The 15,427-nt window shown below is 51.4% G+C and overlaps 1 protein-coding gene and 1 long non-coding RNA gene across 3 annotated transcripts; one reads left to right on the top strand and one right to left on the bottom strand.

The window, feature by feature from the left end:
* Positions 1-310: 310 nt before the first annotated feature.
* On the bottom strand, positions 311-1,903 carry LOC135964464 (uncharacterized). Its single transcript, XR_012416189.1, has 3 exons — positions 1,699-1,903; positions 1,500-1,587; positions 311-967 (listed from the first exon to the last, which is right to left on the bottom strand). It is a non-coding gene; the product is annotated as an uncharacterized lncRNA (long non-coding RNA).
* Positions 1,904-2,279: 376 nt separating this feature from the next.
* Positions 2,280-13,639, top strand: CDCA4 (cell division cycle associated 4). Of its 2 annotated transcripts, none has more exons than XM_073998387.1 (2): positions 2,280-2,353; positions 11,598-13,639. In XM_073998387.1, the coding sequence occupies exon 2, from the start codon at positions 11,604-11,606 to the stop codon at positions 12,327-12,329; it is 726 nt and encodes a 241-aa protein (XP_073854488.1). In that variant the 5' UTR covers positions 2,280-2,353; positions 11,598-11,603; the 3' UTR covers positions 12,330-13,639. The 2 variants fall into 2 exon arrangements, with proteins under 2 accessions (XP_073854488.1, XP_005562422.2); XM_005562365.5 differs by having other exon boundaries at positions 2,280-3,141.
* Positions 13,640-15,427: the final 1,788 nt, after the last annotated feature.

Below are 15,427 nucleotides of genomic sequence, written 5' to 3'. Positions count from 1 at the left end.
AGGTGATGGATACGCTATCTACCTTGATGGATCATTATACTTTGTATATATATGTCGAAATATCACACCAAATCTCATCTTGAATTGTAGCTCCTATAACTCCCATGTCATGGGAGGGACCTGGCGGGAGGTAACTGAATCATGGGGCAGATCTTTCCTGTTCTGTTCTCTGGATAGTGAATACGTTTCCTGAGATCTGATGGTTTCATAAAGGGGAGATCCCTGCACAGACTTTCTTGCCTGCCGCCATGTGAGACGTCCCTTTGCTTTTCCTAGGTCTTCAGCCATGATTGTGAGTCCATTAAACCTCTTTTTCTTTATAAATTACCCAGCCTCGGGTATGTCTTTGTTAGCAGCCTGAGAATAGACTAATATGCTCTGGAAGATATTATCTTACTCCAGACATTATTTTTAGATCTTTGCCAATTTGACCTGCGGCAAACGGCACTCCAGCACAGCTTTAATTTCCACTGCTCTTGTCTGCCCAGGCTGGAGTGCAGTGGTGCAATCATAGGTCACTGCAGCCTCCAACTCCCGGGTTCAAGGGATTCTCTCACCCCAGCCTCCTGAGTAGCTGGGATTACAGGTGGATGCCACCATGTCCAAACCACTTTTCTTTGGTGATCTAGATTTCATTTGCAGAATATCTGTATATTAAGGAATTTAACCTTTATGTGCGATACAGCCAGGAAAACCTTTTTTCCCCATTAGTCTTTTCACTTTGATATGCATAAACTTTAAAGTCTCAGGTAGTCACCTTTGTCAAGTCCCATTTTCTTTTACCTGGAAAATAACCTAATAGGATTTTCTACTTCCAGCCTTCCTGCCGCCTCCTCCAAATCTTCTACCAACAGTGATTCTTGGTGGTTGTAGTGACTCATGCCTGTAATCCCAGAACTTGGGGAGGCCAAGGTAGTTGGAGCCAGGAGTTGGAGCCCAGCCTGTGTAACAAGGCAATACTCTGTCTCTACAAAATTACCAAAAAAAAAAAAAAAAAAAAAAAAGGTTAGCTTGGTGTGGTGGCACACACTTCTGTAGTCCCAGCTACGTGGGAAGCTGAGGCGTGAGGATCACTTGAGCACAAGAGTTCGAGGATACAGTGAGCCATTATCACGCCACTGTCCTCCAGCATGGGCGAAATAAACCCGTTTTGTTTTTTTTTTAAATAAGAACAGTGATTCTTTTCAAGCATAATTCAGATCCCAGTTCCTTCTCTGCTGACCGTCCCAGTAGTCTCCATCCCACTCAGAGAACAGCCTCAAAATCACTCCACCTCTCACATTTAAACTTTCCCACGAGATCACAGGGTTCTTTTTCACTGCACTGAGACTTCTTCCTGCCCCTGCCTCGGGCTTTGTCCTAGCCATTCCTCTCCTGGAATACTCTTCCACTCTTCCTTTTGGTGCTTTAAGACGCCTCTTATCCTAGAGACCTATGTGAGCAGCGCCCCAACGTCACTCCCAGCTTTTTCCGACAGCATTTCAGCATTAACCACTGACCTTGGCGCATCCGCATCTGCGGATTCAGCTGAGGATTCCCCCACCACCAGCACAGGGTTCTCAGCTGCAGCCACGCCTGCCGGGCCTGCTGCAGGCGTTCAAAGAATATTAGACTCTTGTATCCTATTTAAAACCTTTTCCACTAAGAGATTTAAAACACGTGTTTCCCTGCTTTCTACTTTCACGTTACATTTCTTACGTGTAAACCTGGGAAGCCTCTAGAGATAACCGCGGTTTCTGGAGAGGCTGGGATAGACTTCGGAGCCCAGGCCGCCCGGGAACTGCCGTTCCCGGCTCCTCCCCACCCCGGCACGGATCCCTCGGCAGAGAAGTTAACCTAGGCAGAAGCGAGAGAGGATCAGCCCCTACCAGGCTGCCCCGCCACGCCCTCCCGAGGGCACCACGTGGGCCCCCAGCGCAGGCGCATTCAGTTTAGGACCAGACGTGCGGAGACCTGCGAGCCGGCGGGGCTGGGCGGGGCCGGATTGGGCGCGGGGAGACCTGGGAGCCGGCGCGGCGTGGGCGTCGCGGGGCCCGGCGCGGAGGCGGAGGCGGGGGCGGGGCGACCGAGGGCGCGCGCGAGCCCCAACGGCCGTCGCCGCAGCGCGGGAACACGCGCCGCAGATGCCCCGCCCGCGCGGGTTTGAACAAGAGGCCCCGCCCCCGGTCCGTGGGTGGCCAATCAGTGGGCACGGCGCGCGGAGGGCGCAGCGTCGACCCTTTGTGGACGCTGAGTGGCGGTCGCACGCCCCGCCCCGCGCCGGCGGGCGCTCCTCCCTCAGCGGCGGGAAGCTGGTGGCGGCGGCGGTGGCGGCGGCTGAGCAGAGGAGCCGGCGGGCGGCCTCGCGGGTCAGGTGAGCGGGTCTGGCTGACCGCGAGGGCGTCTACGGCGGCGCGCGCGTTTGTGCTGCCGGGCGCGGAGGAGCCCGGGGGCGGTGCGCGGAGTCTGTGGCTCCTGGCGCTGGCTTGGGTCCGGGGCGGAGGCGGCGCTCAGGGTTCCCGCTGGGGCTGCCGCGGGCGCCCTCGCCGCCCTCCTGGGCGCTGGTTCCACCGCGGGGTGGCCGCTGCTGAGGGGGCCCGGGGAACCAGAGGGGCCCGGGCCGCCGTCTGCGTTCCATGCGGATTGCGGAGCTGGGGCTTCGTCGAGGCCTCCGGGCGGCCCCACACGGGAGCGACTTCGCGAGGGCCCGGCTGGGGTACGCAGCGGCGTTTCCTGTACCTCGGCTCTAGTTGCCGCGGAGGGAACGCCGGGCGCGCCCCGCCACGGCCGCCCCCGCCCTGTCCCGGGCCGACCTCACTAACCGGGCCAGGGCGCGCTGCAGCCCCCTCAATTGGATCCCGGCCGCGGAGAGGGCCGAGGATGTGGGAGGAGGCCCAGACCCCGGGCGGGTCGGCCAGCGCCGTCTTTCCTGGGCTCCTCCGGCGTTCCGAGGTGGGATTAGGAAGAGTCCCCGAGACATTTGCAGAAGTCAGAGGCAAGCTTCCCTGCGCGTTTTCAAACGCTTCTCGTCCAGTAAACAGGATCGTCGTGACAAAGGCTCGTACAGCTTGCTGGAATAGAGGGTCTCCGCTGCCTCGCCTCTCCTGTGGCCTTCGTGTGGGACTCACGAGACGGCAGGACCCAGATAACCGTTCTCTCAAAGTGAGCCACAGAAAAACATCGCCTGTTCCCAAAACTTAGGTTTTATAAACTTTCTACGTACAACCACTCTATTTTCAAGTGTCACCATGTTTTATAATTAGGGTGGAAATCAACACAAAGTGAGTTACACCCTTTTTCTAGGAAGAGTGGTAGGCTTTATCTTAGAAAAGGGGCCAGGAAGTTTCCCTCAACTTGCCATTGGAACATGTTTTCAGGGAAAGGAAGGTGTATCGTTCCAAGTAACAAAAGTACCTGAAATTAGCTGGGCGCGGTAGCTCACACTTACCAGCACTTTGGGAGGAGGCCTAGGCGGGTGGATCACCTGAGGTCCCCAGTTCGAGACCAGCTGGCCAACATGGTGAAACCCCGTCTCTACTAAAAATACAAAAATTAGCTGGGCGTGATGGCGCATGCCTGTAATCGTAATCCTAGCTACACGGGAGGCTGAGGCAGAAGAATCACTTGAACCCGGAAGGCGGAGGTTCTCCAGCCTGGACGACAGAGCAAGACTCCGTCTCAAAAACAAAACAAAACAAAAATAACCCCTGAAATTAACGTATCAGTAATTGTTCAGGAACAGCCTCCAGCAGACTGTAGTGGAAGGTGGAGCTCCCACTCAGTAGATCTCAAGACTGAAGACCTTGCTCCTCTTCTTCCTGTTTTTCCGATAGAGTATTTCAAAGCTTATCTGATGTGTGAGAAATGGAAATTGTTGATAATTTGCTTAACCCGAAACTTCGAAGTGGCTGCAAGTCCAGCTGTGAAGGTGACAGGTTAGGTCAGAGTTGAGTCTGTCCCCAGCAGTCCCAGCCCTATTGGTCAGAATCTGGGAATCTGCATTTTCAGCCAGCCTCATGGGATTGCTCAGCCACGAAGGTGTGGCGGCTGCTGCTGTAGTGAAGGGCCGGTCCCTCAGCTGTACTCTGCTTGCCTGAGTAGCACTGCGGGGCTGCTCTCTGCTGGCCTCTGCCTCCGTGGGCTTAGTTTACTCTGTCCCTAGTGGCCTGTAGGCTGTCCCACCTGCCATGTCAGACATATCTTCAGTCTGTCTGACCCTCTTGGTTTTTCTCTTTCTGGTTGATGCTTGGTTTAGAAGCCTAAGGGCGGTGCTGGGAGTTGACTGAGGGGTGAACGACTTGGCTGTCCCGTTGACACCCTGTGGAGTTGGTGGGATTTTAGGCATTTACCTAGATGTGTAGAAGGAGCTTCAAAACTGAGCAGGGGGTCAGGCATGGTGGCTCACACTTGTAATCCAACACTTTGGGAGGCTGAGGTGGTCGGATTGCCTGAGGTCAGGAGTTGGAGATCAGCCTGGACAACATGGTGAAACCCCGTCTCTGCAAAAAATACAAAAATTAGCCAGGTGTGGTGCCACGTGCCTGTAGTCCCAGCTACTCAGGAGGCTGAGGCAGGAGAATCGCTTGAACCTGGGAGGTGGAGGTTGCAGTGAACTGAGATTGCATCACTGCACTCCAGCCTGGGGGACAGAATGAGACTCCTTCTTAAAAAAAAAAAAAATTGAGCAGGGAGCTAGGCTCCACAGCCCCGCCCGTATGGTATAGGGCCCTTCCTTCCATATTAGAAGGAGTTAAGCAGCCTCAGGCCAGAGTCACACTGGAGGCCCTCAGGGAGCTGGGCCCAGCCCAGGCATCCCTCAGGGCTGGTCAAGATGATGCTCTTGGTGACTTTGTCCCAAACACAGATATGGCCCAATTCAGGGTGATCCTCACAGGCCAGCTTCTCCGGGCCCAACCTTATCCTCTTCACCCCTGAACGCACGTTGTGGGTGACAGCTCTTAGGGGTCACGCGACTGTAAAAAACACCTGTGAGCTTTACTCCTTTTTGTATTAATAGTAATAAACTTGTTAGCATTTTAAAATATTGGGTACAACACAGAATTAGCTGCTGGAGATTTGGAACATTGGACAGCAATGATTTGAAGTGACTGAACAGGAATATTCTCATGGTACCAGAATGGGATCTGTGGATGGGATGAGATGCAGTGGAGGATGATGGAGATTCTCTCTCGTCCCTTGTAGGACTTGTATAACCCAGGCACATCTACGCAGGTCCCTGGGTTACGCAAGTGCTACAAGGGGCGAGAGAATCTCCATCATTCTGGAGGATTCCCTCTGGCCCCTTGTAGCATTTCCCACCCGGATGGTGGCTACCCTTCTGTGTTTTCACAACTTCCATTAACTTTGCCTGTCCTGAAGGTTCGGATCAATAGAATCCTACAGTACGTATTTTTGTGTGTGTCTTGCTGCTTTTATTCAGCATAATGTTTTGAAATTTATCCATGTTGCATAAATCATTGAGGTTTGTTGCTGAGTTGCATTCCTTTGTCAGAATACGCCAGATCGTGTGCATTCAACTTATTTTAAGTGTTTTTTTTTTTTTGAGATGGAGTCTCACTCTGTCGCCCAGGCTGGAGTGCAGTGGCGCGATCTCTGCTCACTGCAACCTCCGCCTTCCGGGTTCAAGCGATTCTCCTGCCTCAGCCTCCCGAGTAGCTGGGACTACAGGCATGTGCCACCCCACCCAGCTAATTTTTTGTATTTTTAGTAGAGACAGGGTTTCATCGTGTTGACCAGGATGGTCTCAATCTACTGATCTTGTGATCTGCCCACCTTAGCCTCCCAAAGTGCTGAGATTACAGGCGTGAGCCACTGTGCTCGGCCTGTTTAAGTCTTAAAAGAATGCTTGTGGCTGGGTGTGATGGCTCATGCCTGTAATCCCAGCACTTTGGGAGGCTGAGGTGGGCGAATCACTTGAGGTCAGGAGTTCGAGACCAGCCTGGCCAACATGGCGAAACCCCGTCTCTATTAAAATGCAAAATTAGCTGGGCGTGGTGGTGCACACCTTATAATCCTAGCTACTTGGGAAGTTGAGGCAGGAGAATTGCTTGAACCCGGGAGGTGGAGGTTGCAGTGAGCTGAGATGGCACCACTGCACTCCAGCCCAGGCGACAGAGTGAGACTCCGTCTTTTAAAAAAAAAAAAAAAAAAGAATGCTTACAACTGAGAGAGATGAAACTAGGCCAAGGACCGCCACCCCTCCCCAGGAGCCTCTCTGGAGGCTCACACCTGCTGGTCCTGCCCTTGAATAGACAGAAAAAAATGTTCCCTGTTTTCTGAATTTCCTTTCAGTGTGATAGATCTCACTGACTGTGCATTTAACACTCCTAAATTTTATAAAACGGTTATTTCTTGGGCATTTTTCCAAGAGAAATGAAAAACCAATGTTCATGCAAAAACATGTTCTAGAGTGTCCTTAGTAGCTTTATGTGTAATAACTCCAAACTGGAAACAAGGAAAAAGTCCCCTTCAACTGGGGCGCGGTGACGCTGGGCTCCGTCTGTGCCTCCAAATCATACTCTGTTGTGAACTGTTGACACACAAGACAGTTTGCAAGGATCTCAGGAGAATTATGCTGAGGGAGAAAAGCCAACCGCAGAAGGATGCTTGCTGTGGGATCCCATTTATGCCACATTGTTGTTCTGACCCACAGCTGAAGGGTGGCATGGCCAGAAAAGGACCTACACAGGGAGGCCAGGGTGTCTGGCCCTGGCAGAGAGCAGCTGTGGAACAGGATAGGAACACAGAGGTGGAGCTTAGTGGAGGAGGGAAGGAATGCTTAGCTGTGGGGCTCAGAGACTTGGAAAAGCAAGAGGAAGCTTTACCAGCAAGTGTGCAGAAATTAGTGCAGGGGAAGGTTGATGGATTGTTCCACCTTCTTAGGATGCAGTTTGATGTTTGTCAAGCGTCTTAAAAATGTACCTGCACCTCACCCTAGTAAGTAGAGTCGAGGCTGAGGAAGCCAAATGCTAGAAATACCAAAGCACCTAAAGTTAGAAACTGGTATCATTTGTGATTGGGAAAATTGTCAGTAGTATGAAACTTCCCTCCCTTATGCAGAGAGGAAAGTGCTGGGAGAAACAGCTGGAAAGGAGGAACCCAGGAAAGGAAGAACCCAGGTGGTGACTTTTTTTCTGAGTGGATAGGATCCTGAGAGGAAATTTGTTTTGTGGTTTTTGATACTCTTCCAGATTGTCTACAGTGAGCTGTGGAAATAAGCAACCAGGTGAGAACAGGCAGAGGCTGTTTATCCAGAGCTTACCCTAGCAAGGGTGCGGCCCTTCTCCCTTGTGATTGGCAGAAACTCATAGGCAGGCGAGGGAACAGGAGAGCTTTACAGTGGAAACCAGGGAAGCTCAGGGATGGCTGATGGAGGCTGCTGACTTGGGGGACTGGGGTGGCTGGTTAGAAGTGGGGTTCCTGGCCTGGCACAGTGGCTCACACCTATAATCCCAGCACTTTGGGAGGCCAAGGTGAGTGGATCACCCAAGGTCAGGAGTTTGAGACCAGCCTGGCCAACATGGTAAAAACCCCGTCTCTACTGAAAATACAAAAATTAGCCAGGCCTGGTGGTACACGCTTGTAATCCCAGCTATTCGGGAGGCTGAGGCAGGAGAATCCCTTGAACCTGGGAGGTGGAGGTTGCAGTGAGCTGAGACCATGCCACTGCACTCCAGCCTGGGTGACACAACAACAACAGAAAGAAGTGGGGCTCCTATGAGATGGCTTAGAACACATTTGGCTTTCTCTGGTTGGTCCTAAATTGGAAGCAGGGACAAAAACTGGAGAGGTTGTCAGCTAATCATGTCCTGGCCATTTTGGGCTGCTTGCTGTGGAAATGACTGTTTAGCTTCCTAGAGAAAGCAGCCAGGCTTCCTGCAAGAATGACGAGGGCAACCCGGCTTCCTGGCTGGTTACTGAAGGTAAAGGGCTGCTTTCGGACCACTTGCCGCAGATTACGGCTGATAGTTCTGCTTCTGTGCGTGGTTCCGCCATTGTTTGTTGGTGTATTCCCTCGCTCAGAGCAGCTGTTAGGGTGATTTCTGATGGTCACAGATTCCTAGTGCTGCCCTTAGGACTGCTGACAGCACCAGGCCAAGCATTTAATTCATCCTCTTAAGATCCCCAATGGGAGGTTCATGACCTGGCGTTTCTAAGGACTCAGAGGAAAGGAAAGTGGGACCCAGAGGATACTAGGAGCTTGGGCCAGCTTCCTGAGCTGGTTGCCAGTGTGGTTGTGGGTCTTCTTGGTCTGTCCCATTGGTATTCTCGTTCCTTCTGTGAGTTGCCCTCATTGTCCTGGTCAGCCTTGCTGACCTCCTGTAGACCCTACATTATGGGGGTTGTGCTGCTGGGTGTCCAGAGTCAAGGGAGGCAGCCAGGGGTGGTTCTGTCTGTAAACTTGGGCTGAATGCATGCTGTTCAAGAGGATTTGGTTTGGGTCTTAAATTAATCCATTGTTATGCAGGCTTGGGATTGAGATAGGGTTGAAAGAGAAACTAAAAACCCAAAAGGTATAGTGACTTCCCACAGAGGAACCCGTGGCACTTCATCTTTTCCTCAACACAGGGTGTCTTTTGTAGTTTGACATAGCCTTATGTTAATTCTCAATATACTTAGCAATTTTAAGCCAGTGATTTAAACAATGTGGCTGGGTGTGATGGCTCATGCCTGTAATCCCAGCACTTTGGAAGGCTGAGGTGGGCGAATCACTTGAGGTCAGGAGTTCGAGACCAGCCTGGCCAACATGGTGAAACCCCATCTCTATTAAAATGCAAAATTAGCTGGGCGTGGTGGTGCACATCTTATAATCCTAGCTACTTGGGAAGTTGAGGCAGGAGAATTGCTTGAACCTGGGAGGTGGAGGTTGCAGTGAGCTGAGATGGTACCACTGCACTCTCAGTGGATTGGGATGAAAACCTCTGAAAAGTTAAATTTGTGGCTGACACAAAGAACTTGAATATTTACCAGAAGTAGTTGAAATGTTTAAATGTGTTTTGGTGGTAAAGTGTCCTTCATGTAGAGTTAGTTGAGAAGCTGGTGTATGCAGGTGTGAGAGGTGGTGCACAGCCGGAGGGTTGTGCCTGTGGTGACACTTGCATGCTGCTGGGGAAATTGGTGTTGTAGGGGAAATAAGCTAGGGTTATGTAAGTTTTATTTTAGTTTTAATTTTGAAATAATTGTAGAACCAGGGGAGGTCGCAGAGCAGTGTTTAGGAGGTCCCGTGTGCCCTTCCTCTGCTCCCCAGGGTTGGCATCCTCATAGGATGCACAGCCAGGCCCCAGGTCCATGTGATCACATGGCTGCTGCAGGCCCATGTGCGTGTGTCCCGTGCTGTGCAGTCAGAGTGGAACCACCCCCACAGCCCAGGAGCAGAAGGGCCCTCACCCCCGAGATCTCCCTGCACAGGTCCTTTTCTAGCCATGCCACCCCTCAGCTCTGGGTCAGCACTGCAGTGTGGCATAAATGGGATCGCACAGCAGGCACTCCTCTGAGGTTGGCTTTTCTCCCTCAGCATAATTCCCTTGTGGAAGGATCTGTTGTGTGTATCAACAGTTCATTCCTTTCTATTGCAGAGTAGGATTTGGTGGCATAAATGGAGCAGAGTGTGTGTCACCATGCCCAGGTGAAAGGGACGTTTTCCTTGTTTCTGGTTGGAGTTATTACAAATAAAGCTGCTATGGACATTCTGGAACATGTTTTTGCATGAACATTGGTTTATTTCTCTCGGATAAATGCCCAAGACGTCACTTAGTTTTAAAACATTTAGGTGTGTTAAATGCACAGGCAATTGAGATCTATGACACTGAAAGGAAATTCAGAGAACAGGGGGAACCTTTCTTCTGTTGATTCAAGGTAGGACCAGCAGGTGGGAGCCTCCAGAGGGGCTCCTGGGAAGGGGTATGGTTGGCAGCCAGTTCTCCCGCACTGCAGAACCTCCCATCCTTGGTCTCCAGACCCCGAGCAGAGACAGCATATGCCTCCCATACCCCAGCTTTCCAAAAGCAACCTGGGTATACCCTGGTCACAGGGAGCCATCAGATTGACTAAGAGAAAAAGAAGTTCCAAAGTTTGCATATTCAAAAGATTGTAACCCTATTTATGCATAACTTGATTTGAAATAATATTTCACTACATCACAAGCATGAGAAGAGATAAACTTAATCATGTGTGAGATGCTTGTCCTGTCAGACTCTGCCGGCCAGTGTGGCCCTGAGCCAGCTGTCATCCTCCCAGCTCCCCACAGGCGGCACTGGCTCAGAATGGCACCTGTCAAAAGCCAGAGCCCACCCTCTTCTCTGCTCTGCCTTTAATGCCCCAGAGATATCCCAATTTAGAATCAGTTAAAAAAAAAAGTTTGCACAGACTTGTATTTCTAAGAGTAGACATGGCCGATGTCCATCTAGTGCATCTGTGCTGTGCGTCTGAGTAGAGCCTGCTCAGCAAGGCTGAGCCTCAGGTACCAGCCTGGAGTTGCCCAGGTCTGGGGTAAAGTCCAGGAATCTGCATCTTCAACCAGCAGCGCCATTGCTGAGACACACGCTGAGAAATGCTGCCTTGGCCAGCTGTGGGCTGCCACAACACACTGGTGGGGAACCCCCCTTCCCCCCGCCCCCCCCAACACACACCTTGCCATGTTTTGGTTCCTTTGAAGAGAAAGGAGTTGGGATGAGAGGGAGGAGGTGGCCCCTGAAGCCATGGTTGTGCCAACTCGTCAAGAGCTCTCCAGTGGAGGGCATTGACCCTGAGAGATGTCAAGTAGAAAGCAGCCAGGCAGAGCCTCTGCACCTTGGGAGAAATGAACTGGTGGGGGCGGGTGGGGGGAGCCAAGGAATGGGTGTGATCCCTAAGGCACGCAGCATGGGTGGGTGTGGGAACAAGGGGCTGCCCAGGGCCACATGGGCTCTGCCAGGGGACCCTGTGTCCCTTGGAGAATTGTGCACGAAACACAGCCCACTCGCTGCATGGGAAGAGCATACAGCCCTGCAGTCCTTCCCCTGCACGTTCCTGGTGGCACAGCTTTCCAGCATGGCTGTCTGCGACATATAGAGGCTTTTAGTGAAAGTATTGAGGGGGAAGGCACTAACCCTCTGAACACAGAAGTGACTTTGTCCCAGGCAGGATCCTGAGGGAAGTTGGAATGGTAGGTGTGTGCGCCCGGCCCTGTCCCCAGCCCTGCGCCCTCTGCAGGCTGGCATGGTTCACATTCATCTCATGTTACCCCAGGGTCTCTTCTTTTGTATGCACTACAATTTGATTTTTTGATACAGATTTTCAGCCAAGCTGTCAAACACTTATATTTCTCTTATATATTTCTCCTACTTTTAGTTCATTTACCTTTTGTTGCTGGAGATCACTGCTGTGGTACAGTTTAGAGGTTTGTTGTTTCTCACAACGTGACTCTGCCTGGATTAGACAGGATGGCAGCTGATCTGAGGGGGTCTCCCACTGGGCTCCACATCTCAGCTCTGACTTCCCTGCCTGTTACAGAGTGACTGCTCCTTGTGTACAGTCAGGGCAGTCAGACGGAATCCAAGGGGCGTTGTCTGCTAGAGAGTCTGCTGTGTGCTAAGTGGTATCTTCCTTGGTTTCTGCAGGACACAATGTTTGCACGAGGACTGAAGAGGAAATGTGTTGGCCACGAGGAAGACGTGGAGGGAGCCCTGGCCGGCTTGAAGACCGTGTCCTCGTACAGCCTACAGCGGCAGTCGCTCCTGGACATGTCTCTGGTGAAGCTGCAGCTTTGCCACATGCTTGTGGAGCCCAATCTGTGCCGCTCAGTCCTCATTGCCAACACGGTCCGGCAGATCCAAGAGGAGATGACGCAGGATGGGACGTGGCGCGCAGTGGCACCCCAGGCTGCAGGGCGGGCGCCACTCGACCGCTTGGTCTCCACGGAGATCCTGTGCCGTGCAGCGTGGGAGCAGGAGGGGGCATGTCCTGCCCCTGGGTTGGGAGATGGCCACACACAGGGCCCAGTTTCTGACCTTTGCCCAGTTACCTCAGCGCAGGCACCAAGGCACCCGCAGAGCAGCGTCTGGGAGATGGATGGCCCTCGAGAAAACAGAGGAAGCTTTCACAAGTCACTTGATCAGATATTTGAAACGCTGGAGACTAAAAACCCCAGCTGCATGGAAGAGCTGTTCTCAGATGTGGACAGTCCCTACTACGACCTGGACACAGTACTGACAGGCATGATGGGGGGCGCCAGGCCAGGCCCCTGTGAAGGGCTCGAGGGCTTGGCTCCAGCCACCCCGGGCCCTAGCGCCAGCTGCAAGTCTGACCTGGGCGAGCTGGACCATGTAGTGGAGATCCTGGTGGAGACCTGAGCAGGATCCCTGAGCGCTCACAGCCGCCTCTGACGCATGGACACGTGAGCACTGGCTCCCACGGAGGGTGCGCCTGCCGCCAGCGGCCCAGCCTTGCTGCCCTGTCTGCTGATTCTGAGAAATCCCAGAACAGCCCATTACCAGTGGGGTCTGCAGCCCCAGGCCCATCCCACTTACTTCCCCCCTGTGGAGGGCCAGGCAGAGGCTGTTCTGGAAGGCTTCTGTCTCTGGGCCAGTTCTCATGTCCCCACAGCCCTGGGACTTTTGTGTCTCTTTGTGTCCCCCACTGTAGAGGACGGCAGGCCACAGCTGCATCAACCTCCTTTACATTTAGATAGGTGAATTTTTACAATTCAGTTTTATATGTTTTGGGCAGTATTTTGTCTTAAGATATATTTTTTAAACTTTTTATACCTTATCTCTTTAGATTTTTTCAGCTATTTTCTTAAAAGTATATTTTTTCTATAAACATCCTTTGCTGCTACATTAGAACTTTTATAGCCTAAACAATTGCAGTTGGTGTGTTTCGTTTTTTTAAGGTTTAAATAAGGGCTTTTTTTTTTTTTTTTCGCAGTGAGCATCACTACAGTCTGAGTCAACAGTGTGAATGTATCATGTTTTACTTTAAGTGTGTGTTTGATGATACTTCACTATGTTCTGTGCTACAGGGAGACCTGGGTGAAAAGCAAGAACCGCACACAGCTACACTTTTTTTGTCGTTAGAAAATCTGTGGGAGCCACATCTTCCTAGACTTAAGTGTAAATTATGGAGGATTTTATTTATGTCTATTTATATGTAAATGTCATTGAAGACAAAGGTCAAATATTTGTCTGTTTGGAGATCACGGGCACCAGTTGGTCTTCAGGGACCTCAGAACCCCTCAGTGGTGCCTTCTTAAGGCAGTGTTTCTGGAGGCTCCCGTCAGGGTCAGCCCAGGCACCCGCCCTGGGTGAGGAAACAGCATTGCTGCTGGATGAGAAATGCCTGCACTGCTCTGTTAGATTGGTGCTGAAACAAAAGGTTAAGGCTAGGTTGAAGTCTAGAATGAAAGAGATCTGAATCCTTGTTGTCATTCATGGCACCTTGATCTGTAGGGCCATGGGTGCTGCCGCAGGCAGGGAGTGAGCTGGGGGTGCCTGCGGCCTTCCGCTCCTGCCCCGCCTCACCCCACAGGCTCCCTGTTTCTCATGCTTTCTCTAACTTCTTTACCCCTTAGCCAAAAAGGTGTGTTTTCTTTTGTGCATATAGCCATTCTTAAATATCAGTGATGTAAACCTTACTTTATTAAAAAATTATCCAGCAAACAAAATGGGAATGTGGCGTTAGTTACGGCCTGACCCTCCAGCGACCTTTCTGCAGGATCGGTTCGGCTGTGTTATCTAATGGTGCTTTGTAAGGTGGGGAAAGGAATTTCACTTGGCTGCATTATTAAATGGACGCTGGGTTACTTTTATTCCCCCCCACACAGGGTTGCAGAGCAAATTATTTTTACCTTGTTCAGCACCTGGCTGGGGCTGGGGGTGTCCACGACCTCTGACAGTCCCCTGATGTCGAAAGTTAATCCTCATGGACCCTAGTTTAAAGGGTATGTGTTTTATAGCAATAAACCTAAAGCACTATTTTGTTTCTGTATAGCATTTTTATCTTTTAAAAACATCATTTGTTCAGCATTAGTAGTAGTTGTAGTGCCTGTTTTGGTAGCCTTCAAAATTATAAACCGCTCAGAGAATGTGACTTTGGGGACCACAGAGACAGGAGAGAACAGCTGCTATGACCTAGAAGTGTAGCTGGAGCCTCATTCCCTGGACTGTCATCATGTTCACCTGTGATACTGTACAGCAAAGCCCACTTGTTTCCGCCGTGGTGCACAGTGGCTGAGTAATCAGCTGTTTTCCTAGCATTTCTCTACAGGTTTAGTCTGTGTGTGTGGCGTTTTTTGTTTTGAGATGGAGTCTCGCTTTGTTGTCCAGGCTGGAGTGCAGTGGCGCAATCTCAGCTCCCTGCAACCTCTGCTTCCTGGGTTCAAGTGATTCTCCTGCGTCAGCCTCCCAAGTAGCTGGTATTACAGGCACCCACCACTACACCCAACTAATTTTTTGTATTTTTAGTAGAGACGGGGTTTCATCATGTTGACCAGGATGGTCTCAAACTCCTGACCTCGTGATTTGCCCGTCTCAGCCTCCCAAAGTGCTGCAATTACAGGCGTGAGCCACCACGCCAGGCATTTTTGGTTTTTTGACGGAGTTTCACTCTTGTTGCCCAGGCTGGAGTGCAATGGCATGATCTGGCTCGCTGCAACCTCTGCCTCCCAGGTTCAAGCGATTTTCCTGCCTCAGCCTCCCAAGTAGCTAGGATTACAGGCAGGTGCCACCACGCCCGGCTAATTTTTGTATTTTTAGTAGAGATGGGGGTTTCGCCATATTGGTGAGGCCGGTCTCGAACTCCCGACCTCAGGTGATCCACCTGCCTCAGCCTCCCAAAGTGCTGGGAATATAGGCGTGAGCCACCGCACCTGGCCGTGTATGTGGTATTTTTAAGTATGTAGCTACAAATTGACTTTAATTGGGAACACATTTTCCAAGTGTTTAATAATTTTGTTTACAAAATATTTATTCAGAAACAGAAATACAAATCGCAGTGACCTAAAATTTTGGCACTGTTCTCTGTAGTCTGCTTCTGACCGAACTGAGGGGAGAGGGCATTTTAGTTGACAGTTTCACGGGGGCGTTTCCTGACGCGTGGTGGGCGCCCCTCACGTACAGTGCACCTTGCACACAGCTTCAGAGCCCCTTCCGCCTCGGAAGTTCAGTTTCTAAGGTTAAAAAGTAATGCACATTTATTTGAAGATGTGGAACAGTATGAAGATAGCAGATTCCTCCCAGGGAACCGATCTGCCTTTCAGGGGTGACAACGCGCCTTGGAGAACACTGCCTGCTCTGCCCACAGATTCCTGTGCAGGATTTCCTCAGGGTAGGGGGGTCTCCACAGGGCTGAGCCCAGCCCTCTGGGCCTGGATCCCTGCTGGGCCACAGCCAGGCCAGGCGCCTTCTCCCAGGTTCACTCCTTAGTGAAGTGGGCACTGCAGTGATGGAAGCAG

Source organism: Macaca fascicularis, chromosome 7 (assembly GCF_037993035.2).
Source record: "Macaca fascicularis isolate 582-1 chromosome 7, T2T-MFA8v1.1".
NCBI classification, from domain to species: domain Eukaryota; kingdom Metazoa; phylum Chordata; class Mammalia; order Primates; family Cercopithecidae; genus Macaca; species Macaca fascicularis.
This window is presented reverse-complemented; position numbering and strand designations above follow the sequence as displayed.

Bases quoted from the DNA above. Each gene is read 5' to 3' on its own strand.
- CDCA4 (XM_005562365.5), top strand. From the start codon at position 2,860: ATGTGGGAGGAGGCCCAGACCCCGGGCGGGTCGGCCAGCGCCGTCTTT. The intron at 3,142-11,597 runs GTGAGCCACAGA...TGGTTTCTGCAG, and splicing joins CAGATAACCGTTCTCTCAAA to GACACAATGTTTGCACGAGG.